Genomic DNA, 27398 nt, shown 5'->3' with positions numbered 1-27398 from the left:
CTTAGTTACACTTTCCGTTATCAATATTTTGTCTTTGAGATTTTTACAAAGTTTTTTGTTCTGGAAGACCTTGTGTCGGTCAGAGTATCTTACAAACCGCGCAATTATCGTTGTTGTGCCATTCCTTATACCTACAAGAGTATGAGACCTGGATAAATCATCTCGAGTAAGGTTTACTTTGATTTCTCGGGCAATGTTTATAACTGCATCATGAGTATCAAATGACGATATGGGACAGGGACATTGTGAAATTTCAGGGCGGTACGTCTAGAGTACTGCTGTTGGTCTTCTAGTTCCATTTCGAGTTCTCCTATCTTGGATTTTAGTAAGTTCAATTCTGATGCTTGATTTTGGATACGGTCAATGAGTGGAGTTACATTGTTATCAACATGTTACACATGAGATATACAAAAATGTACAAATTCCTTTCTGCTATGTAATTGGTGACATAAAACATGCATGCCTGCCAGGTAATTAAAAAAAATCAGTACTCACCATCAAATTTAACCTGATTAATTATAGAAATCGTCCATGTTGGTTTCCTGTTTAATACGTTTTTTATTTCTTTTTTTCTATTAAATAATTACGCTGATCAACGCTTAAAATTGTATCGTGAGCTAAATGATTACATTCCGTTGGACCCGCACCTCGTAGTACACGTATTTCGTAGAAAAGTATATTATTTGTGGATGATTATGAGAAAGTAAAATATCATTTTGCGAGCACTATTGAAATGTTAAAAGTTTTGTGGGGAGATGTTAAAGAAGTCAGTTTTCTTGACATTTCGTGCAATTTAAGTGACCGTACCTGTGCATGTCGCCACAGTCGTATGAGTGTCTCCACAACGTGGAAAATAATCGGATATATGTCCCCTTAACTACGGCTTTTCCAGACAGCCCCCCCTCCTGCTCTCTGCCCTCTGACAATCGGTGAAAAAGAAACTAGTTTGTAAAGCAAACTGAAAGAAATTACAAACGAAAACAAAATATATCTGGTATGAGATTGTAAACAGTTTTACGATGTAGCGGTAACGATAGTGTCATGTGGGATCAAACAATAACGACAGCGTCGTGAGGCCAATATCATACCATCTATTATGATAAACAAAGCCAATAATGTCACATTATTTCAATAATTCTATAATTACACTCTAACAAATTTTATTATCATCTTACGACATAAAATGATAAACAATATTATAAATCTGATTACACATGATAAAAAATTGACATCTTTTTCATTGAAATCTGGGAACAATGCGAGAAAACTCCTGCATGTCAAAAACATTTCATTTACCCTGAATGTCAACATTATAATTGTTTGATATGTATATAACAAAATAAATTGTCACGCATATAAAAGATTCGAAATAAAACAATTTAAAAGATGCATTAACATCACTATATATCATAATTTATTATACTGTAATTCTTTAAACTAATCTAATATTTACAAATGTATGTATTTCAACCGTTTTCATACACACACAAGGCCGAGACAAAGGTAATAGTGCCATTCGGTCACATACTTTGTTAAAGTAATGTTATAAAAATACTTTAGCGTTCAAAAAGTTCAGTATCGGGTATAGAAAAAGGAAACATTTCGTTCCCTTCTCGACCCAACAGGACAAGAGTTATGTACAGTTGGCATCAATGTCATCGTTCAATTAGTCAACCTTGGAAGTCTTGAAGCTATCGGATTGACCTCTAAGAGCGTCCCAGTAACCTTTGACCTCCACACCTTCCCAGTTCTTGTTGTTTAATGGTTTCATGTATCTGTGGAAGAAATTGGTATCCTGCACTAAACATGGATGAGTTTCAGAACTATGAATTTCTCTGTAAAAAGGCAGAGTAACGTTAGCAAGACTGACAAAGTATATCTCAATCAAACATTGGTAAACCTGACAAAGTATATCTCAGTTATACATTGGTAAACCTGACAAAGTATATCTCAGTTATACATTGGTAAACCTGACAAAGTATATCTCAGTTATACATTGGTAAACCTGACAAAGTATATCTCAGTTATACATTGGTAAACCTGACAAAGTATATCTCAGTTATACATTGGTAAACCTGACAAAGTATATCTCAGTTATACATTGGAAAATCTGACAAAGTATATCTCAGTTATACATTGGAAAACCTGACAAAGTATATCTCAGTTATACATTGGTAAACCTGACAAAGTATATCTCAGTTATACATTGGTAAACCTGACAAAGTATATCTCAGTTATACATTGGTAAACCTGACAAAGTATATCTCAGTTATACATTGGTAAACCTGACAAAGTATATCTCAGTTATACATTGGTAAACCTGACAAAGTATATCTCAGTTATACATTGGTAAACCTGACAAAGTATACTGAACAAAATAAGTTAAGGATCATAAACTTGAAACAGTGCAGTTTTACATACAAATAATAATATGATTATATTTTAAATTTTAATGACAGAACATTCATTTTAGTCTTTAATTACACAAAACAAATTCATTTGTGGTAATTGCTACCAAGAGCAGATAACTCTGAGTAACAGCACCCTTGAAATCAAAGTGTAAGAGGAAGTAGAGCAAGTTAATCATGTAGACAAGGAAAAGTCATCAAACTGCAATTGGCAGTTTAATAGGCAGTATGACCTCCGTTGACATCAATAACTGCCCTGCAACGTCTGCACATGCTCCTTATTAGTATATGCGCTGCCATTCCTCTTGCAGAGCAATCATAAGCTGTTGGCGGTTCTGTGGCGGATTAGGTCAGCTGAAACCCGGCGTTGCAAGTGTCCCAAGCATGCTCGAAACCTTGGCCAGTCCATGCGAACGATTGCTTCACGTTGAAGATAGTCGTTGACCACACGAGCACGGTGAGGACGAGCATTATCATCCATCAGAATAAAATCATGGCCAACAACTCCTGCAATGGGCCTTACTATAGGGTGTAGAATCTCGTCCCTGTATCGAACAGCTGTTAAAGATCCATTGTCTATGATGTAGAGGTCTGTATGGAAGTCAACACTGATCCCTGCCCAAACCATCACTGACTCACCACCAAAGCGATCATGCTGGACAACACAGCAGTCTGCATAGCGCTCTCCTTGGCTTCTCCATACCCTCCTCCTACCGTCATGGAAGTCAACACAAAACCTAGACTCATCTGTGAACATAACATTTCTCCAATGACGTAATTGCCAATTCAAATGATGTCTGGATTGTCGATGACCTCTGGATAAAATTGGTCGGACTGCTGGTCTTCTACCTAAATTAGAGGCAAAGTATATCTCACGCTGAAACTGAAGATTCAAGACAGGAGCACTCAAAAACCGCTGACGTCGTGCCGTGATGCAAATGAATCTGTCCTGTCGGGCTGTCGTACAGCGTGGTCGTCCAGATCTGGGGCGTTGACGGACGTTATTTGTCTGTTGATAGCGATTCCATAGCCTACTAATCACGCTCTGAGAAACATGAAGCTGTGCCGCCACATTTCGTTGAAACCAGCTTGAAGGAGCCCTATAGCTCGCGCGGCTTCCATATCATTTAAATGTCTTCGCATGATTAGTTTTTCAAGTTTTCGTTACAAATTGATTAAATGTTTCCAAATTCAACTTTTTTTAGCTTAGAAGTAACAGAATCAAAACCTGCAAGATTCCTCTGTAGTAATAGACCAGTCGGTTTTTCACACCACCATAGTTAACTAGAGCGTTCAGATGCACGTGCTTTCACCTTTGACATGACTTTAGGTACATATTGGAGAAACTACGAGTGCAATTACCGGCAATACATGATTTGAATTTTTAAAGATATTATGGTCACAATTTATGATCCTTAACTTATTTTGTCCAGTATATATCTCAGTTATACATTGGTAAACCTGACAAAGTATATCTCAGTTATACATTGGTAAAAAATTCACTTTCCATCTAAAATAAACAAATTGTGTTCACCATTTCTATTGCCTTCAGTATTTTATGAATAATTCCATGAAAACCATTTCTGATAATACATTCGGTAGTGCCGAGCACACATCTTACACATTCATTTCCCTCTAGTCAACGACTTAGGAAAAGGACTCCACAAGAAAATCGCAAATCTGAGATTCTTCGGAAAAGAAGTTTATGTTCCACAATAAATATTTCTATATTTTGGAACATTTTTTTCGGGTTGGTAATGTCAATAGAATAGAAGTTCTTATAACACAACCAGTAGAAGGTTAGAGTGTGACGTTTCGATGACATGTCACTTCCATCACACTTGGTCGATTCCGTACAATCTCGTACTTTACGTATGTCTGTTCTAGTACGCTCCACACCTGGCGTTTATCTGAGGAAGGTGACCGTGTAGTCATCGAAACTTCACACTCTAATCTTCTACTGGTTGTGTTATAAGATGAAGGTGACCGTGTAGTCATCGAAACTTCACACTCTAATCTTCTACTGGTTGTGTTATAAGATGAAGGTGACCGTGTAGTTATCGAAACGTCACACTCTAATCTTCTACTGGTTGTGTTATAAGATGAAGGTGACCGTGTAGTCATCGAAATGTTACACTCCAATCTTTTACTGGTTGTGTTATAAGATGAAGGTGACCGTGTAGTCATCGAAACGTCACACTCTAATCTTTTACTGGTTGTGTTATAAGATGAAGGTGACCGTGAAGCTATCGAAACGTCACACTCTAATCTTCTACTGGTTGTGTTATAAGATGAAGGTGACCGTGTAGTCATCGAAACGTCACACTCTAATCTTCTAATGGTTGTGTTATAAGATGAAGGTGACCGTGAAGTCATCAAAACGTCACACTCTAATCTTCTACTGGTTGTGTTATAAGATGAAGTTGACCGTGTAGTTATCGAAATGTTACACTCCAATCTTCTACTGGTTGTGTTATAAGATGAAGTTGACCGTGAAGTTATCGAAACGTCACACTCTAATCTTCTACTGGTTGTGTTATAAGTACTTCTATTCTGTTTTCCTTGATACAAGAAAATTGCATGCAACATTTCACGGGTTTGGTCATAATGACATATAATGGTATGTCTTACACTTACCTCTCCATGACCTCTTGGCTTGTCTGCTCCTCCAAGGCAGTGAGTGGTGTATACACACAATCAAAGTTCTTCTTAGCATTCACAAGGCTGAAAAATATGGATTTAAACTAAAAAGGGCTGTTGTTCATTCACTCATGCCACAAGTAAATGTAAAAAACAGTAGATAGACAGGGTTGATAACGGAAGATCTTAGATCCACCCCCTCCTCCTCCCCACCCCATTCCCCACAAAGGAGTACTGTCCCTACTTTGACACACGTCCTCTCTTTCCCGTTCGGTGCTAAACAACCCATACACATCTGTTGATTGATATTAATTAGTCTTAATTAATGGTCATTACCGGAGATCACAGGGGTCATAAAAACGGCTTACCTGGCTGTACTAAATAGTGTGGTAGGTATGGGCTGCTGGAAGGTGAAGGCCAATGCCAGGCGAGAAATGTCGACACCTTTGTCCTGTGTGGATTGAATAGTGTAGAGTTACAAAATCACCCAACAATCAATGATAAACTAATGCTGAATTCCTCCCATATTTCAAGGTTTGCAATGCATCGAAATGTATGTCAAGAAAAAATTAGAAAGGTCTAAAAGATTGTTGACAGATTTGTAGCAACCTTGAATTTCTATAAATAGTAACGTGGACTTTTCATGATAAGTAATTATATATATCATATTCTAGCAAATATGTAAATAGTGCGTATGTAACTCTAGGACACAGAAAGTACACAGCCCATGTTACCTTCCCTAATGTGTCTGTGACTATTCAGCACTGACGGAATTAGTGTATGACGTCCGGGTATTGCGCAGTGACCACGAAATTTGACCTATTGCACATAAAGCATCTCGGAATACTGCGATTGTGTGGTCCAAAGAAAGGGACCCTACTGGGCATAAACCGTCACCATGACTACCATATATACTGACACAAAAGAATCTTCCTCTGTGAACTTTTTATGCTTGATGTATTTATTGTGGTCGGGTGGCACAGTGATGACGCACTCGCCTTTCATAAAGGCGTCCAGGGTTTGATTCCCTGAACGGGCGTGAAAAGGAATAGGGTCACATGCACGACCACGTGGGTTTCCCCGGGTGCTACGGTTGCCTCCTACAGTAAAACCCCTTGCGCGATTTCATCCGTCCCAACAGGAGTGATTATTATTTGTTGGAAAATATGACAACTGGGATGATAATCATGTGCCAAGATAAACTACTGGTTGTCAGTCACATTAACGGCACATCACATCGCAGACTTACAATAGATTCTAAATCCGTGATCACGTGATGGACTGTATCCCTTAAACTTCAAACAATCGAAAAAACACAACATTTTTCTATCATGAAGGAAAATATTCAGAAAAAGAAGAGTGCTAAAGTATTGAAACCCCTCAGAACTGGTGTGGAACAATCACCGTTGTCATAACAACATACCCGACAATAGGCGGCAGCTTTTGCACACGTGTCCTTAATGTCAGGTTGGGCAGGATGCCAGGAGGCGGGTCCGCGGTCAGTCAACAGTCCCATACCGATTGGGGAGGCGTTCACCACACCCACTCCCTTTTCCTATTTAAAATATAAATTTCTCATTTTTAAGTAGCTATCACTTTATGGATTGCAGATAAGTATCACCATATCAGGTTCTACTGTACATCACAAAATTGTAGGGTCGAATGTTCATCTGTTTACCAGTCGTATGTACTGTAAAAACGATTTCGTGAAAAATACAAAGTAGCAAAGACTTTAGAACGTCGTTTCAGTGTCTATCTGATAGTACTAATAAAGGATAAGAATATACTGTTTGTTAAAAAGGAGAGTTGTAGATATAGACTCGTATCAAGCAAAGCGAAGTTTGGGGGCAGATGGAACATTTTGATTAAAAAAAGGAATGAAATCGACGAGAAAACATGTAAGCAGTGAAATAAATCAGACGGATATTTACCTTGAAATAGGGAAGATAATCGGCCAGAGAGTTGTCATTCATACACGCGTGACAGTAGGTAAGTATGGTGTCGATCTTTACCCTACTTCGTTCCAGCACCGTTCTGTTAATACAGCATAGGATTGGCAATAAATAGTGAGATTTCATCAGTGATACAAACTGACATTTACACGGCGCCACTGGGCAGCATGGATATCACGCTGGCTCAGTCCAGATTACGTATTGTATTGAGTAGTTATTTTTGCAAAATAACGCAGAGAGACCATGGCGCTCACCATTGTTTGGTTATTATTTCTTCTTTAAACGTTGTAAAATTAGTTTTCCCTAATCTTTCCTTGGTTAAGTTGTTTTTTTACCTTGTTCTCATTTAAAAACATGACATCACCTGTAACCAACTTTTTAAGCACTCAGAGGATTGCGTTTCTCAGTAATAATTTGCAAATGATATGTGAAGTGCTTTGTTATAGAACAAACTCCTATATCAGGTCCGAATGATGATTTGGAGACAAGTGTCAGCAACTGATCGGGCACCAGATAGGCCACACCTAGGGACCAAACAGTACCTAGATTAAGCATGCCCAGTCCGAGAACGTTGTTAGATTAAGCATGCCCAGTCCGAGAACGTTCTTAGATGATTAAACATGCCCAGCCCGAGAACGTTGTTAAGTTAAGCATGCCCAGTCCGAGAACGTTGTTAGATTAAGCATGCCCAGTCCGAGAACGTTGTTAGATTAAGCATGCCCAGTCAGAGAACGTTCTTAGATGATTAAACATGCCCAGTCCGAGAACGTTGTTAGATTAAGCATGCCCAGTCCGAGAACGTTCTTAGATGATTAAACATGCCCAGCCTGAGAACGTTGTTAAATTAAGCATGCCCAGTCCGAGAACGTTGTTAGATTAAGCATGCCCAGTCCGAGAACGTTGTTAGATTAAGCATGCCCAGTCCGAGAACGTTGTTAGATTAAGCATGCCCAGTCCGAGAACGTTCTTAGATGATTAAACATGCCCAGTCCGAGAACGTTGTTAGATTAAGCATGCCCAGTCTGAGAACGTTGTTAGATTAAGCATGCCCATTAAACATTCCGAGAACGTTCTTAGATGATTAAACATGCCCAGTCCGAGAACGTTGTTAGATTAAGCATGCCCAGTCCGAGAACGTTGTTAGATTAAGCATGCCCAGTCCGAGAACGTTGTTAGATTAAGCATGCCCAGTCCGAGAACGTTGTTAGATTAAGCATGCCCAGTCTGAGAACGTTGTTAGATTAAGCATGCCCAGTCTGAAACATGCCCAGTCCGAGAACGTTGTTAGATTAAGCATGCCCAGTCTGAGAACGTTGTTAGATGATTAAGCATGCCCAGTCTGAGAACGTTCTTAGATTAAGCATGCCCAGTCCGAGAACGTTGTTAGATTAAGCATGCCCAGTCCGAGAACGTTGTTAGATTAAGCATGCCCAGTCCGAGAACGTTGTTAGATTAAGCATGCCCAGTCCGAGAACGTTGTTAAGTTAAGCATGCCCAGTCCGAGAACGTTGTTAGATTAAGCATGCCCAGTCCGAGAACGTTCTTAGATGATTAAACATGCCCAGTCCGAGAACGTTGTTAGATTAAGCATGCCCAGTCCGAGAACGTTGTTAGATTAAGCATGCCCAGTCCGAGAACGTTCTTAGATGATTAAACATGCCCAGTCTGAGAACGTTCTTAGATGATTAAACATGCCCAGTCTGAGAACGTTGTTAGATGATTAAACATGCCCAGTCCGAGAACGTTGTTAGATTAAGCATGCCCAGTCTGAGAACGTTGTTAGATTAAACTTGAAGCCAGCCCTACCAGAGAATGTTCTTAGACGAAGTGTGGCTAGCTTGAGAATGTTCTTAGATGAAGTGTGCCTAGCCTGAGAATGTTCTTAGATGAAGTGTGCCTAGCCTGTGAATGTTCTTAGACGAAGTGTGCCTAGCTTGAGAATGTTCTTAGACGAAGTGTGCCTAGCCTGAGAATGTTCTTAGACGAAGTGTGCCTAGCTTGAGAATGTTCTTAGATTAAACGTAAGGCAACCAACCTACCGGATAGTTCATCCAGGAATCTACAGTAGTTATATGTTCCCGAAAGGATATATACCATTTGTGATATATCTCATATATTTATCTAACAGTCAATATGCTTACACAATCGTCAGAAAGGGATAACACAAAGTATTGTAGTAGAAACAACAGTATGAACCGGAAAGAGTTGTATATAACCCCAATACGTACCGGAAGTTGTCCATGGGATATCCTGTGATTCCAATGAATTTAGCTTTACCACTTTCTTTGACTTTCTGTAAGGCGGGTAATGTCTCGTTGACGATAATATCTAGGTTAGGGGCAAACTCCATGTCGTGAACCTGTCATTGTACAGGAAAATCATTGACTTCGATCCTCATTTTAACACTGATAACTTTGGGAGAGTATAAGCATTTAAAAAAGCTGGACCGAGACAATTCCCGATTATAATGATAGTGTAAGTCTGGTATTTATATGATATAGGCACTGCCTTAAAGCGAGCGCAAGCTGGTTAGTAAGATTTGAATTTCGAACTGCATGATCCGTGTCGGCACTGAAGCGTGTTTTAAAAATTGTTTTATATTTCACAAGGTTTTATCAACACATCGGCACATACACATGTACCGATCATCATCATCATCATCATCATCATCATCATCATCATCATCATCATCATCTTCTTCTTCTTCTTCTTCTTCTTGTAGAAAACAATTCATCATCATGATCAGGTGGTGGTTTGGAGGCAAAGTTGTATGACACTTGTCTTTCACCCAGCCGTTCGGGGTTCGATTCCCTGAAGGGATACGGTTTCCTCCCACAGATAGACTCCTTGCTTACAACAAGTGTGATTTTTATAAGTTGAAAAAGATGAAGTTTTCATACGTAAATAAGTCATGCACATACAATCATACAACATGAAGGCAGACAAATTATCCCCTGGGCCCCGCTATTTAAAGACACACATCTATATATATGTTAATATTACAACAAGTTTAATTGTTCCATACAAAGTATTGAAATAGAGAACTTCTACTTGACGCCTGTAGACAGTTTTGAGTACCGGGTAATTACCTTGAATAGTTTAAGACAAGGTCTAAAAACTCGATTTTATGGTTTGGCCGATCTGTTTCCGTGGTAACAGAAAAGTATTTAAAAGGACAACTCCCCCATAACGAAAGACACAACTAGCTTAATAAATGTAAAAACGTTTTGGGCCATTATCTTGAACACTTTCAGAGCACACAGTCAGAAAAAAAATGAAATTTGTGATGAGGGATATATGTTGCCATGGTAACAGATAAAAATAACAAGGGCACTAACTTAATATATACGGAAGGTTTTGTTAGGTTAAGTGTAACGGTTTCGAAGTTGTAGTCCAGAAAGGAAAGTTATCACTAATTTTTTGTGTTTTTTGACTATGTTTCTATGGTAACAGCAAAACAAAAATATAAAAAATGAAATGTCCTCAATAGCAAAAGGCACAACTAGGGCACTAACTTAACACATACAGCAAGTTTTGTTAAGTTGAGTGGAACGGTTTTGAAGTTGTAGCCTGGAAATGCCCTCAGATGCACGAAAGGATGTACGGACGGACGGACAGACGTACGCACATAGATAGAGAGAAGGAGAGAGAGAGATGCAGAGCAAGTAAAAAATAAAAAGTGATTTTGAGAAGAGGAGAGAAGATCGCTTTTAGCTGCAATATTAGAAAAAAAGGTGCGCTCATGCACAACGACTATGTTAGAGACGGGAAACAGATGTAATGACAATTACAACTTTTAAATAAAGTCTGCTGTCTTTATGATTGCAGACTGCGAGTAATATTTATATAATGTATTTATTGATATAATACATTACTCTCTTATTGTTATTGTTTTTTTCAATTTTTCACCTCGTACATAAATTTACCTGTTCCCATTTATAACATGTACAAGTTTATTGGACTTTGTAATGAACAAGAATGCTTCTTCTAAGTTTGGTCAATGTTGACGATCACACAGCGGCGAAAGGAAAGAGGTTATTTACAGTGTTCTTTTTAAAGTAATTTGTAAGATGAAAAAAAAAGAAAATAAAAACTGTTGAGGAGTTTCAGTTTGTGAAATCTTTAAGGGCGTAAAGGATATATGTCTTAAAGTTATCTAGTGTAGTGGATTGAACAGCTGCTACAGGCAGGAGGTTTCATTGTGTGATTGTACAGCTGTTACAGGGAGGAGGTGTCATTGTGTGATTGTACAGCTGTTACAGGGAGGAGGTGTCATTGTGTGATTGTACTGTTGTTACAGGGAGGAGGTGTCATTGTGTGATTGTACTGTTGTTACAGGGAGGAGGTGTCATTGTGTGATTGTACTGTTGTTACAGGGAGGAGGTGTCATTGTGTGATTGTACTGTTGTTACAGGGAGGAGGTTTCATGGTGTGATTGTACAGCTGTTACAGGGAGGAGGTTTGTATTGTTGTTACAGGGAGGAGGTTTTTACTGTTGTTACAGGGAGGAGGTTTCATTGTGTGATTGTACTGTTGTTACAGGGAGGAGGTTTCATTGTGTAATTGTACTGTTGTTACAGGGAGGTTTCATTGTGTGATTGTACAGCTGTTACAGGGAGGAGGTTTCATTGTGTGATTGTACTGTTGTTACAGGGAGGAGGTTTCATTGTGTGATTGTACAGCTGTTACAGGGAGGAGGTGTCATTGTGTGATTGTACAGCTGTTACAGGGAGGAGGTGTCATTGTGTGATTGTACAGGTGTTACAGGGAGGAGGTGTAATTGTGTGATTGTAAATGTGATACAGTGAGGATGTGTCATTGTGTGATTGTACTGTTGTTACAGGGAGGAGGTTTCATTGTGTAATTGTACAGCTGTTACATGGAGGAGGTGTCATTGTGTGATTGTACTGTTGTTACAGGGAGGAGGTGTCATTGTGTGATTGTACTGTTGTTACAGGGAGGAGGTGTCATTGTGTAATTGTACTGTGTGATTGTACTGTTGTTACAGGGAGGAGGTGTCATTGTGTGATTGTACTGTTGTTACAGGGAGGAGGTGTCATTGTGTGATTGTACTGTTGTTACAGGGAGGTTTCATTGTGTAATTGTACAGCTGTTACAGGGAGGAGGTTTCATTGTGTGATTGTACTGTTGTTACAGGGAGGAGGTTTCATTGTGTGATTGTACTGATGTCATTGTGTGATTGTACTGTTGTTACAGGGAGGAGGTGTCATTGTGTGATTGTACTGTTGTTACAGGGAGGAGGTGTCATTGTGTGATTGTACTGTTGTTACAGGGAGGAGGTTTCATTGTCATGTCATTGTGTGATTGTACTGTTGTTACAGGGAGGAGGTGTCATTGTGTGATTGTACTGTTGTTACAGGGAGGAGGTTTCATTGTGTGATTGTACTGTTGTTACAGGGAGGAGGTGTCATTGTGTGATTGTACTGTTGTTACAGGGAGGAGGTTTCATTGTGTGATTGTACTGTTGTTACAGGGAGGAGGTGTCATTGTGTGATTGTACTGTTGTTACAGGGAGGAGGTTTCATTGTGTAATTGTACAGCTGTTACAGGGAGGAGGTGTCATTGTGTGATTGTACTGTTGTTACAGGGAGGAGGTGTCATTGTGTGATTGTACAGCTGTTACAGGGAGGAGGTTTCATTGTGTGATTGTACAGCTGTTACAGGGAGGAGGTGTCATTGTGTGATTGTACAGCTGTTACAGGGAGGAGGTTTCATGGTGTGATTGTACTGTTGTTACAGGGAGGAGGTTTCATTGTGTGATTGTACAGCTGTTACAGGGAGGAGGTTTCATTGTGTGATTGTACTGTTGTTACAGGGAGGAGGTTTCATTGTGTGATTGTACTGTTGTTACAGGGAGGAGGTTTCATTGTGTGATTGTACTGTTGTTACAGGGAGGAGGTTTCATTGTGTGATTGTACTGTTGTTACAGGGAGGAGGTGTCATTGTGTGATTGTACAGCTGCTACAGGGAGGAGGTGTCATTGTGTGATTGTACAGCTGTTACAGGGAGGAGGTGTCATTGTGTGATTGTACTGTTGTTACAGGGAGGAGGTTTCATTGTGTGATTGTACTGTTGTTACAGGGAGGAGGTGTCATTGTGTGATTGTACTGTTGTTACAGGGAGGAGGTTTCATTGTGTGATTGTACTGCTGTTACAGGGAGGAGGTGTCATTGTGTGATTGTACTGTTGTTACAGGGAGGAGGTTTCATTGTGTGATTGTACTGTTGTTACAGGGAGGAGGTTTGTACTGTTGTTACAGGGAGGAGGTTTGTGTGATTGTACTGTTGTTACAGGGAGGAGGTTTCATTGTGTGATTGTACAGCTGTTACAGGGAGGAGGTGTCATTGTGTGATTGTACTGTTGTTACAGGGAGGAGGTGTCATTGTGTGATTGTACTGTTGTTACAGGGAGGAGGTTTCATTGTGTGATTGTACTGTTGTTACAGGGAGGAGGTGCCATTGTGTGATTGTACTGTTGTTACAGGGAGGAGGTGTCATTGTGTGATTGTACTGTTGGAACAGGGAGGAGGTGTCATTGTGTGATTGTACTGTTGTTACAGGGAGGAGGTGTCATTGTGTGATTGTACTGTTGTTACAGGGAGGAGGTGTCATTGTGTGATTGTACAGCTGTTACAGGGAGGAGGTGTCATTGTGTGATTGTACAGCTGTTACAGGGAGGAGGTGTCATTGTGTGATTGTACAGCTGTTACAGGGAGGAGGTGTCATTGTGTGATTGTACAGCTGTTACAGGGAGGAGGTGTCATTGTGTGATTGTACTGTTGTTACAGGGAGGAGGTGTCATTGTGTGATTGTACAGCTGTTACAGGGAGGAGGTGTCATTGTGTGATTGTACAGCTGTTACAGGGAGGAGGTGCCATTGTGTGATTGTACAGCTGTTACAGGGAGGAGGTGTCATTGTGTGATTGTACAGCTGTTACAGGGAGGAGGTGTCATTGTGTGATTGTACAGCTGTTACAGGGAGGAGGTGTCATTGTGTGATTGTACTGTTGTTACAGGGAGGAGGTGTCATTGTGTGATTGTACTGTTGTTACAGGGAGGAGGTTTCATTGTGTGATTGTACTGTTGTTACAGGGAGGAGGTGTCATTGTGTGATTGTACTGTTGTTACAGGGAGGAGGTGTCATTGTGTGATTGTACAGCTGTTACAGGGAGGAGGTGTCATTGTGTGATTGTACAGCTGTTACAGGGAGGAGGTGTCATTGTGTGATTGTACAGCTGTTACAGGGAGGAGGTGTCATTGTGTGATTGTACTGTTGTTACAGGGAGGAGGTTTCATTGTGTGATTGTACTGTTGTTACAGGGAGGAGGTTTCATTGTGTGATTGTACTGTTGTTACAGGGAGGAGGTTTCATTGTGTGATTGTACAGCTGTTACAGGGAGGAGGTGTCATTGTGTGATTGTACTGTTGTTACAGGGAGGAGGTGTCATTGTGTGATTGTACAGCTGTTACAGGGAGGAGGTGTCATTGTGTGATTGTACTGTTGTTACAGGGAGGAGGTGTCATTGTGTGATTGTACTGTTGTTACAGGGAGGAGGTTTCATTGTGTGATTGTACTGTTGTTACAGGGAGGAGGTTTCATTGTGTGATTGTTGTTACAGGGAGGAGGTGTCATTGTGTGATTGTACTGTTGTTACAGGGAGGAGGTGTCATTGTGTGATTGTACTGTTGTTACAGGGAGGAGGTGTCATTGTGTGATTGTACTGTTGTTACAGGGAGGAGGTGTCATTGTGTGATTGTACTGTTGGAACAGGGAGGAGGTTTCATTGTGTGACTGTATGTGGGAAGAAAAAGTATTGATATGTACCATTTATAGGAGATATATGTCTATATGTGCTGTGGTGTAGATGTCTAGCTCTTAATGAACTGATAGTTAGTAACTTGTGTAAGTTGTGTTTAAACACTGTTTTATATGTATAATAACCTGATTGACAACCTTGGCTCGTATTCCGTAATATCGGACATAAAGCTGTCAGCTTTGCATATGTATTGGAATGTTAATTTTTGTTATTACTGATTTTACGGAAAAGGGAAATGCTTATCTAATAAAAAGAATGTATGAATAAAGTCTTTAACAAAATATATAGGCTATAAACATTGATAAAAAATCTTCAAAAATAAATAAAAGTTTTCCTTTCAGAGTTACAGAAATTGCTGAGAGGCCCATCTATCATCTTTACCTTATAAGGTGAAAGACTATGTCGTTTTAGTCGGATTTGTAAAGCTGGTGCATATATGTCTAACCAGTTTCATTAATAAAATCAGAATGTTCTCACCCACTGTTTTCTTTTCTCTTTGCTATTGAGAATTTTCGTTCTGTTTAACATAAATGATTTAGAACCTTCACTTTTTTTAAGCAATGTTGACTTGCCTTGGTAGAAAAAAGGGTAAACACTGCGGAGACTATTCTGTTCAGAAAATCAATATAAATATTTATATTTAAATGAATTTGTCATGAAAATATCTTATTAAAGTCACCAATATTACATAAACTGCCTTTCTCTACATAGAAATATTATAACCGCTAAAAAGTATCTTATCATTGTGCCTTTTAAGTGTTTGCCGGAAAATGTCAAAACATTGAAATCATAATGAATTTTAAACAGTTATCGAAAGAAAATCCAAGTGTTGCAGTTTTAATGTAGTTAGGAGAGGAGCAGATATTACACCAAATCGAGACCCTTCGGCTGTGGTCGCGGAAGAGACGATGTATTTCTCGTTCACGGAAAGTGACAACAGTTCCCGAAGCTTAAACCGGAAATCACGTACATCGGAGAACAAACGTGCTCTAATCTTGAATGGTTCAAATCGTAATTTTCAATGAGATGTTTGTTATATGCGTTTCAAACCATTAACAAATTCACTGGGAGTGAAGTTGGGCCATATCATTAAGGACAGCAGGGACGTATATATGTGATGTCCCTGAGGACAGTAAAGGTATGCATATAACAAAGAGTTATCTTAATCGCACAATTTCTTGAAAGTCAGGTAATATCCCCAAATTCGTAACATCTTTCGCATAAAAAACAACTTACTTACATATCTGGTCTGAAACTCGTGTCAGAAGTTCTCTATCCGTTCCTCATTGAATTGTCTTATGTATATATACCTGAATAACATCCACGTAATCCAAACCCAGCCGCTGTAAGCTTTCGTCTACACTTTGTATGGTCCTCTCCGCCCGGAAGTCAAACATCTTCTCCGCTTCTGGTAAGTACCTTCCAACTTTTGTCGTGATGTAATACGCATCTCTTGGAACACCTTGTAGGCCCTGTACACAATGGTATCACTTTTGGTAACGAATATCTTCGTAAAAATAGATATTAATTCGTTAAGTATTTCATTTGTCTACAAAATTAGCGAAAACTATACAACGAAGTTTACATTATCAAACATTTTCGCTGCAAAAATTTGCCATCCCAAAGAAAATCAATTGTATATGAACGTGAATATATTTAGCATTCCCACCTTTTTTTATTATCAATATTATTATTTTTATTATCGCCACCTGGGTTAGGACTTTTTATCATAAACTTAGTACTTACCTGACCAAGCACTGTCTCTGCTTTACCATGGCCATACCAAGGAGCTACGTCTATATAATTGATGCCATTTTTTATCACGTATTTGACGACCTGGTACGATTCGGAATTATCCGTCTGACGAAAGACACTGCCGAGAGCTGAAGCACCTGTTCGTATAGAGTTATAGCTGTATAATCAGATATGTGTACTACATCGCACTATGACATTTCGCTAAAATTGAAAAAAAGAAAGGATTTGTGTAAAGTTAAGGAAACACGTGAGGCCTTGGCAGACGAAGTACAGATATGATCCAAATATTCTTTGTTTAGATAAAGCTCCTTTAAGTGGAATCTTTTTATGATTCTACACCGACTAATAATCCTTGTATCATCTGTTTGTGTTGTTATATTCATCACAGCAGCTGCTATGTCTCTATTTCTCTCGTTCATGTTTTATTTCTACTGTCTCTACAACACCCCCAATGTTCTAGTCCGTTGTCAAAACGGAGGAAGGGAGAGGGGGCAACCAGTTTTGTATGATAATCAAATATAACCGCAGAAGGTTAGCACAGAAAACCTAGAATATATCTTGTATGTAAAATTCTTATGAATATCGTGTTTAGGTGATAGAATGTTTATTAATTCCATTCATGACAGCAGGGACGTATTATACCGTATTATACGTCCCTGATGACATACATAATTACTGACACGTTTTGGTTTATTCAGAGACAGAAAACAGCGCCACACATCCGCTCCCATGACATGCACTTTAAAAGAATTTGGAAAACAGTATGTCAAACACGATCGCTTAAAACACTAAACAAACAATATGTAACCAAGTTTCTGGCACAAATAGTCCTTCTATGTTCGGAATTGTTCATCTTACATCTTATATGTGACCTTCGGTAGTTTTGTACACCACCAGATTTCGTATACGTGACCTTCAGTAGTTTTGTACACCACCAGATTTTGTATACGTGACCTTCAGTAGTTTTGTACACCACCAGATTTCGTATACGTGACCTTCAGTAGTTTTGTACACCACCAGATTTGGTATACGTGACCTTCGGTAGTTTTGTACACCAGATTTGGTATACGTGACCTTCGGTAGTTTTGTACACCAGATTTGGTATACGTGACCTTCGGTAGTTTTGTACACCACCAGATTTGGTATACGTGACCTTCGGTAGTTTTGTACACCACCAGATTTTGTATACGTGACCTTCGGTAGTTTTGTACACCAGCAGATTTGGTATACGTGACCTTCGGTAGTTTTGTACACCAGCAGATTTGGTATACGTCACCTTCTGTAGTTTTGTACACCAGATTTTGTATACGTGACCTTCGGTAGTTTTGTACACCACCAGATTTGGTATACGTGACCTTCGGTAGTTTTGTACACCACCAGATTTGGTATACGTGACCTTCGGTAGTTTTGTACACCAGATTTGGTATACGTGACCTTCGGTAGTTTTGTACACCAGATTTGGTATACGTGACCTTCAGTAGTTTTGTACACCACCAGATTTTGTATACGTGACCTTCGGTAGTTTTGTACACCACCAGATTTCGTATACGTGACCTTCGGTAGTTTTGTACACCAGATTTGGTATACGTGACCTTCGGTAGTTTTGTACACCACCAGATTTCGTATACGTGACCTTCAGTAGTTTTGTACACCGCCAGATTTTGTATACGTGACCTTCGGTAGTTTTGTACACCAGCAGATTTGGTATACGTGACCTTCGGTAGTTTTGTACACCAGCAGATTTGGTATACGTCACGTTCGGTAGTTTTGTACACCAGCAGATTTGTTATACGTGAACTTCGGTAGTTTTGTACACCACCAGATTTGGTATACGTGACCTTCGGTAGTTTTGAACACCAGATTTGGTATACGTGAGTTTTGTACACCAGATTTGGTATACGTGACCTTCGGTAGTTTTGTACACCACCAGATTTGGTATACGTGACCTTCGGTAGTTTTGTACACCAGATTTGGTATACGTGACCTTCGGTAGTTTTGTACACCACCAGATTTGTTATACGTGACCTTCGGTAGTTTTGTACACCAGATTTGGTATACGTGACCTTCGGTAGTTTTGTACACCATATTTGGTATACTTGACCTTCGGTAGTTTTGTACACCAGATTTGGTATACGTGACCTTCGGTAGTTTTGTACACCAGATTTGGTATACGTGACCTTCGGTAGTTTTGTACACCACCAGATTTGGTATACGTGACCTTCGGTAGTTTTGTACACCAGATTTGGTATACGTGACCTTCGGTAGTTTTGTACACCGCCAGATTTCGTATACGTGACCTTCAGTAGTTTTGTACACCAGCAGATTTGATATACGTGACCTTCGGTAATTTTGTACACCAGATTTGGTATACGTGACCTTCGGTAGTTTTGTACACCACCAGATTTTGAATACGTGACCTTCGGTAGTTTTGTACACCAGATTTGGTATACGTGACCTTCGGTAGTTTTGTACACCAGATTTGGTATACGTGACCTTCGGTAGTTTTGTACACCAGATTTGGTATACGTGACCTTCGGTAGTTTTGTACACCAGATTTGGTATACGTGACCTTCGGTAGTTTTGTACACCACCAGATTTGGTATACGTGACCTTCGGTAGTTTTGTACACCAGATTTGGTATACGTGACCTTCGGTAGTTTTGTACACCAGATTTGGTATACGTGACCTTCGGTAGTTTTGTACACCAGATTTGGTATACGTGACCTTCGGTAGTTTTGTACACCAGATTTGGTATACGTGACCTTCGGTAGTTTTGTACACCAGATTTGGTATACGTGACCTTCGGTAGTTTTGTACCTTTGGTATACGGTAGTTTTGTACACCAGATTTGGTATACGTGACCTTCGGTAGTTTTGTACAACCAGATTTGGTATACGTGACCTTCGGTAGTTTTGTACACCACCAGATTTGGTATACGTGACCTTCGGTAGTTTTGTACACCAGATTTGGTATACGTGACCTTCGGTAGTTTTGTACACCACCAGATTTGGTATACGTGACCTTCTGTAGTTTTGTACACCATCATTACGTGACCTTCGGTAGTTTTGTACACCATCAGATTTGGTATACGTGACCTTCGGTAGTTTTGTACACCAGATTTGGTATACGTGACCTTCGGTAGTTTTGTACACCAGATTTGGTATGCACCAGATTTGGTATGCGTGACCTTCGGTAGTTTTGTACACCACCAGATTTGGTATACGTGACCTTCGGTAGTTTTGTACACCAGATTTTGTATACGTGACCTTCGGTAGTTTTGTACACCATATTTGGTATACTTGTACACCATATTTGGTATACGTGACCTTCGGTAGTTTTGTACACCAGATTTGGTATACGTGACCTTCGGTAGTTTTGTACACCACCAGATTTGGTATACGTGACCTTCGGTAGTTTTGTACACCACCAGATTTGGTATACGTGACCTTCGGTAGTTTTGTACACCAGATTTGGTATACGTGACCTTCGGTAGTTTTGTACACCATATTTGGTATACGTGACCTTCGGTAGTTTTGTACACCACCAGATTTGGTATACGTGACCTTCGGTAGTTTTGTACACCAGATTTGGTATACGTGACCTTCGGTAGTTTTGTACACCACCAGATTTGGTATACGTGACCTTCGGTAGTTTTGTACACCATATTTGGTATACGTGACCTTCGGTAGTTTTGTACACCAGATTTGGTATACGTGACCTTCGGTAGTTTTGTACACCATATTTGGTATACGTGACCTTCGGTAGTTTTGTACACCAGATTTAGTATACGAGACCTTCGGTAGTTTTGTACACCACCAGATTTGGTATACGTGACCTTCAGTAGTTTTGTACACCACCAGATTTAGTATACGTGACCTTCGGTAGTTTTGTACACCACCAGATTTGGTATACGTGACCTTCGGTAGTTTTGTACACCAGATTTGGTATACGTGACCTTCGGTAGTTTTGTACACCAGATTTGGTATACGTGACCTTCGGTAGTTTTGTACACCACCAGATTTAGTATACGTGACCTTCGGTAGTTTTGTACATTGGTACACCATATTTGGTATACGTGACCTTCGGTAGTTTTGTACACCAGATTTGGTATACGTGACCTTCGGTAGTTTTGTACACCAGATTTGGTATACGTGACCTTCGGTAGTTTTGTACACCATATTTGGTATACGTGACCTTCGGTAGTTTTGTACACCAGATTTGGTATACGTGACCTTCGGTAGTTTTGTACACCACCAGATTTGGTATACGTGACCTTCGGTAGTTTTGTACACCACCAGATTTTGTATACGTGACCTTCGGTAGTTTTGTACACCAGATTTGGTATACGTGACCTTCAGTAGTTTTGTACACCAGATTTGGTATACGTGACCTTCAGTAGTTTTGTACATTAGCAGATTTTGTATACGTGACCTTCGGTAGTTTTGTACACCAGATTTGGTATACGTGACCTTCGGTAGTTTTGTACACCACCAGATTTGGTATACGTGACCTTCGGTAGTTTTGTACACCAGATTTTGTATACGTGACCTTCGGTAGTTTTGTACACCAGATTTGGTATACGTGACCTTCGGTAGTTTTGTACACCAGATTTGGTATACGTGACCTTCGGTAGTTTTGTACACCAGATTTGGTATACGTGACCTTCGGTAGTTTTGTACACCAGATTTGGTATACGTGACCTTCGGTAGTTTTGTACACCAGATTTGGTATACGTGACCTTCGGTAGTTTTGTACACCAGATTTGGTATACGTTTGGTATACGTGACCTTCGGTAGTTTTGTACACCAGATTTTGTACACCACACCACCATTTTGGTATACGTGACCTTCGGTAGTTTTGTACACCAGATTTGGTATTGGTAGTTTTGTACACCACCAGATTTGGTATACGTGACCTTCGGTAGTTTTGTACACCACCAGATTTGGTATACGTGACCTTCGGTAGTTTTGTACACCAGATTTGGTATACGTGACCTTCGGTAGTTTTGTACACCACCAGATTTGGTATACGTGACCTTCGGTAGTTTTGTACACCAGATTTGGTATACGTGACCTTCGGTAGTTTTGTACACCAGATTTGGTATACGTGACCTTCGGTAGTTTTGTACACCAGATTTGGTATACGTGACCTTCGGTAGTTTTGTACACCAGATTTGGTATACGTGACCTTCGGTAGTTTTGTACACCAGATTTGGTATACGTGACCTTCGGTAGTTTTGTACACCAGATTTGGTATACGTGACCTTCGGTAGTTTTGTACACCAGATTTGGTATACGTGACCTTCGGTAGTTTTGTACACCAGATTTGGTATACGTGACCTTCGGTAGTTTTGTACACCAGATTTGGTATACGTGACCTTCGGTAGTTTTGTACACCAGTTTTGTACACCAGATTTGGTATACGTGACCTTCGGTAGTTTTGTACACCAGATTTGGTATACGTGACCTTCGGTAGTTTTGTACACCAGATTTGGTATACGTGACCTTCGGTAGTTTTGTACACCATATTTGGTATACGTGACCTTCGGTAGTTTTGTACACCATATTTGGTATACGTGACCTTCGGTAGTTTTGTACACCAGATTTGGTATACGTGACCTTCGGTAGTTTTGTACACCACCAGATTTTGTATACGTGACCTTCGGTAGTTTTGTACACCAGATTTGGTATACGTGACCTTCGGTAGTTTTGTACACCACCAGATTTGGTATACGTGACCTTCGGTAGTTTTGTACACCATATTTGGTATACGTGACCTTCAGTAGTTTTGTTTCCTGGAAACATTATATTACACTAATAAATGATCCTAGATTTGGCGACCTAACTCATTATAACTTATCCTCATTATCAAACCATCACTCGAATTGTGTTCTCTTATATTCAAGCCATATATGTCAAAAGTATTGGGCTTTCACAAGCGTGCCATAGTCTCGCCTGCTCATAACGTAAAGGAGTTTTCCCTCTTCAAAAACAAATGGAGAAAAATCCATGGTTATAACAAAGACCACAGCTAGACTTAATTCTCACAATGTTATTTCCTACTATTACGCCTGGCAGAACGTCCGATATGAATATTTATCTGATTTAAAACCGATAATCGATAATTCTGATACAAGACTCACCAAAACTGATGACGGAAGGCTTCATTCCAGTGTTACCCAATGGGTTGTACGTCATCTTCAGGACAGCATCTTTATCATGGAAACCGTCCACATAGGTCACGGGAAGGTTAGAACTAACAAATATATGATTATTTCACAATATACTGCCATGTATATCACGTCAATCGCACGTGATGTGACGTCATCGCATAAGACCTTTGTCATGAACGTCGGTTTAACTAGCTATAAGAGTCGAGCCACCTCCAGGAGAGATAAAATACAAACACTTGAAGGTAAAGAAGCAATGTTGTGTATCAAGGCAAAGGAAGAAGTGAAAGGAGAAAAAGTTCGAGAAGAAAAGAAAGTTCCGGGAGCAATATTTCCATGTCATAAGTACCTTATTTGATTACCAAAGAAGGATTTCGATAATCTGGAAGCTATGTTGTTGGAACGTGAACGCTGTCAGAAACGAGTCTGCTTAAATCGTTTATGGCAAAAAGAGAACGAATATACACTTGTCATGCCTTACTTGAAAGATATTCTTCTTTCTATGGATTTTTCAACAGGCACAATACCATGAATAGATTTAAAGTTATTAATACTATTAGGAAATTAGTAGCACTTTAATATGTTCCTACTTCTTTACCTTTCATTACAATACGGCCTGTGCTGATGTTGGTCTGTCCTTGGGCAAGAAACTTTACCTTAATTGCTCTGTATGACATGCGATGGGTCTCCCATATGTTGTTCAGTGAGGTAACCACCAACAACTAAGAGGCGACCCCGCCTTAAAATTACCCTGGCTTTTTCATGAGGTGTAAACCCCTACAAACACAGGTTATATGTAATGTTATCCGTTATTATTGAGGCGGGTGTCTGTGGTAAGATCACTGAAAATATTGAACAGTCTCTGAAGACGTGATATCAGATAAAAGAGTGAATGGATTAAAAACAAGCTCGATACACACAGGGAAATCTAAGAAATATCGTACAACTATAGAGATATATTTAGTATCCGCAACCACGTGCCACTGGAAGTGCCGATTCTACTGGATAACATGTCGAAATGCAAAAATGCAGCCAAAATCGGCAAATACAACCTCTTCTGTTTTGTTGATGTAGGAAAAATTTCCAATGTTCGTTATCAAAGTGGCTTCGATCAAATTTTGGTTAAACTAACATGAAACAAATTTTCAGTATTCAATAATACTTAGGAATAACAAAGAAATAAATTAGGATTTAATAAATATATGTGGAATATGATTCGTCGGCGACATCAATGAACTAAACTAACGACAGTATACCATGTGAATGGCACGCGGTCGCCTTTTACAGCTTGACACTTCAGGAATGTTGGGTTAGGTACGGTTCGAATTATCCGGGCGTTTTATCGTCTATATTATGTCGTTCTAGTGAGACGACTTAAGACCGATATAAAAATATCAGTAGAATATGCCTAACTTTGTTAACTATAGCAATACATTTATGAATAGATGATAAATGTTTCAATATTATTTTTAATCTAATGTAAAACTCAACGTGCTCAGAGAGAGTGCACGAGGCTGTTTTTAAATGTAGGAAGCTAATTTACATTTTTTAAAAATCACACCAGCGAACATACACATTTTCTTAATCGGGTAAACGAAAAGATGTAAGTAACGTGGCCTTATTAATGTATACTCGGTGTGGCAGAACAGCCGCAGTGATGCATATAGCCACGGACATCACACGATAAAAATATGTATCTCACAGTGACAAGGCAACACAAGCTAAGTCCAGAATGGTGTATATAAATATATATGAAAAATGCGTATATAGATTGATGTGTATATATATATGTGGAAAAAAATGCTTATACAAAGTTCGTTTTCAATCAAATCCAGTATTTACGACACCTTTGACTCTAAATCATGGCTTTCTTGCTGAAACAATGCTGTATGCCAAAGACTTAAAATAAGAAAGTATCTATAAAACAATTTTGACGTATTAAGTTGCCCATGCTTCAAAGTATGCATCATGTTGCTCGTTACGCCCCCTCTTGGCAAATTAGCTGTATCCAGCATCATCCACCATCAACAATGTCCTTTACTTTTTGTTAACTTAATGGTACACCAAACTTACTTACCTGGCATCTACCATGTTGTATCATCCGATGTGTGCTATGAGGACTGTCAGGATATTTTGAAACGATGTATGCGACAGCGATGTGACGTGGTAGGCTGCTCTTTGTCCTCGCCGTAATGCAAGGGAAATAACTCTAAATCGTTGACATACCAAATAGATACGTATTAGTTAATGAGTGTGTTAACAGACGAGCCTGGTACCTGTGATAAACCAGAGACTGGACCTCGCATGTAGAATATTCAAATACATTTGTATTTATTTCTGTTAATAACTGAGCTTTATAAGTATGGTCTCGTGGCCGTTATGTCTGATTATAACTTGGCGATTCTCGTGTTACAAACAAAAAAAGGACTAGATGTAGCCAGTTAAAGAATAACAGACATTAAGTGACATCAGTGATGTTAATACATGGAAAACTTATATATATTTATATGCTACAGTCATATGTTAAATGGTGAATATAATAATAATCCGAGAGAGACAAAGAATTAGAATCTTTTTGTGTCACGGCGTGTGAAGAATGTTTTTTTCTAGATGAGTAAGTATAATTTCGTTATATTTGTCAGTTAGATCTGACATACCAGATTGTTCTGCATACAAGTTTACAAGTTACGATAAAAATATAATGGAAAGCATCTTTAAAAGTGAAGTTACCAACACGTTGTTGGTTATCAAAAGTCAGTTTACGAGAACTAGATTCGTTTCTTAATCTGTGATGCAAAATGTTGTTGGTTATCAAAAGTCATGTTTACGAGAACTAGATTCGTTTCTTAATCCGTGACGCAAGATGTTGTTGGTTATCAAAAGTCATGTTTACGAGAACTAGATTCGTTTCTTAATCTGTGATGCAAGATGTCTTTTTTCTGTCACCAAGCAGAAATAATGTGGTCGATTAGAAACGCCCTTTTTATGCAGCGTATCTTTAAATGTGGCGTAAGTCTTAATGTCTGTCTGATGTCAACATGTAACCGGTTACAATGTATTATAGTAGATGAGAAGAAAGAAATGTTAGTTGATAGGAAGCGTCTATAGTCAAGAGTTACTTCTCTATTATGTATTTTGAAGAACAGGTCTATTTTGCATCTGAATCTACGGTCAGATAATGGATCCTGATTCAGAATAAATTAACTTAGTGACTCGCAAAAATAGTACATGGGAGAGTTCACTGGATACTTATATTTAACGTGGCTAATGCTTATTTTGACCACTGAAAATATCCGTGTTTCTGGTTTCCCGACCATCCCTATTTTTCGTTACCGACACTGTTTTTTCCCAATATTTTGACAGATACTAAAAAAACCTCTCTAAAATTTCCGAGTTGATTTTGTTCATGTTCTGTTTGCTGGCGATCCCCAGAAGTACTAGTGCAATGAGGTCAATTTACACAAATACTCCAGTGACATATCTTATTTGTTATAGGCCGATATCAAACATCGAAAATAACAATTGGGTGACGAAAAAAAAATAATGGATTTTGGAAGTTGTCAACATTTTTCAATGCATGACTTGAGTCTGATTCTAATTCCTCGTAAATATTTCATGTTGAAACTCACATGAAAATAAGAGTATCAGTGATATTGACGAATGCACCCGAAAAAGACTTTGACGCAACATTTTAACGAAGGGCAATAACTCTGTAATTGCGGGGTCAAAAGCCCTGAATTTGGTACATTATACATTCTCTTTGGTATGATCAATTTATCCACAAATTTTCATTATCCTAATTAATATGCAAGTAATTTAAATCATGCTCTGGACACAAGGGGCAATAACACTATTACTTAGGGCTAACGGGCCCTAACATTGCTACACTGCGCATCGTCTTGGTTTGATCAATGTATACATCAAGTTTCATGACCGACCTTGCTAAACTGTGGGCAATTTATGTTCCGGACACGAAAGGACGGATGGATGGAAGGACAAGGCTGCGATTATTTGTTCCCCAGAAAAGCATAAAATGTAGAGACCACAATGGCAAGTTTTTATTATCGTGAAAATTATATATATATGTCCTCACAAACAATTTAGGGGAAGGTTATATAGGAATCACTTTGTTTGCCTAACCACGTGTCAGGAAGAGACTCGGCACATAGTACGGCTTAGGCTAGGCTAGGCCTATCATTTTCATAACATTTTGACAATGGTTTCAGCGACATATTGTGATGGTAAACATCTCACTATACACATACATGAGACACTTATCTATAACATAAACCGGACACATGGTTATGAGAAATACACTAATCATTGTACGGTACTCGAAGAAGTCAGTATCAAAAACAGACAAACATTAATTTCTTTAAAATCCCTTCCTAACGACCCGATATATATATATTGCCTTATAAAACTTCAGTGACTCGAAAACAAAACCTAGTAACATGTTTTGTCGCGTTAAAGTTGCTGTTAAAAATGCATTGCATCATTTAAATAAAACATGTTTACCTAGTTCATATAGTTTTTGGTACAACAGTAATAAAAAGAGCTACCAGTGCAGTTTCAAATTAACCGCCATTTTCCCCTCTACTGTTACAGATAGGGTACAACGCGGTTTCATTACGTTG

General features: G+C 39.1%; 1 protein-coding gene across 2 annotated transcripts; it reads right to left on the bottom strand.

The window, feature by feature from the left end:
- Positions 1 to 1165: 1165 nt before the first annotated feature.
- LOC132545707 (uncharacterized) lies at positions 1166 to 24926 on the bottom strand. Of its 2 annotated transcripts, XM_060209400.1 has the most exons (10): positions 24839 to 24926; positions 22735 to 22847; positions 16584 to 16729; positions 16148 to 16309; positions 9229 to 9359; positions 6980 to 7082; positions 6472 to 6603; positions 5417 to 5499; positions 5046 to 5132; positions 1166 to 1775 (listed from the first exon to the last, which is right to left on the bottom strand). In XM_060209400.1, exons 1-10 carry the CDS (start codon positions 24850 to 24852, stop codon positions 1667 to 1669), a joined length of 1080 nt encoding a protein of 359 aa, XP_060065383.1. In that variant the 5' UTR covers positions 24853 to 24926; the 3' UTR covers positions 1166 to 1666. The 2 variants fall into 2 exon arrangements, with proteins under 2 accessions (XP_060065383.1, XP_060065389.1); XM_060209406.1 differs by lacking the exon at positions 22735 to 22847 and having other exon boundaries at positions 24839 to 24867.
- Between the last annotated feature and the right edge of the window lie 2472 nt (positions 24927 to 27398).

The sequence above is a fragment of the Ylistrum balloti genome, unplaced genomic scaffold, assembly GCF_031769215.1.
Source record: "Ylistrum balloti isolate Yb309-2 unplaced genomic scaffold, AGI_CSIRO_Ybal_v1 Utg369598, whole genome shotgun sequence".
Lineage (NCBI taxonomy): Eukaryota > Metazoa > Mollusca > Bivalvia > Pectinida > Pectinidae > Ylistrum > Ylistrum balloti.
This window is presented reverse-complemented; position numbering and strand designations above follow the sequence as displayed.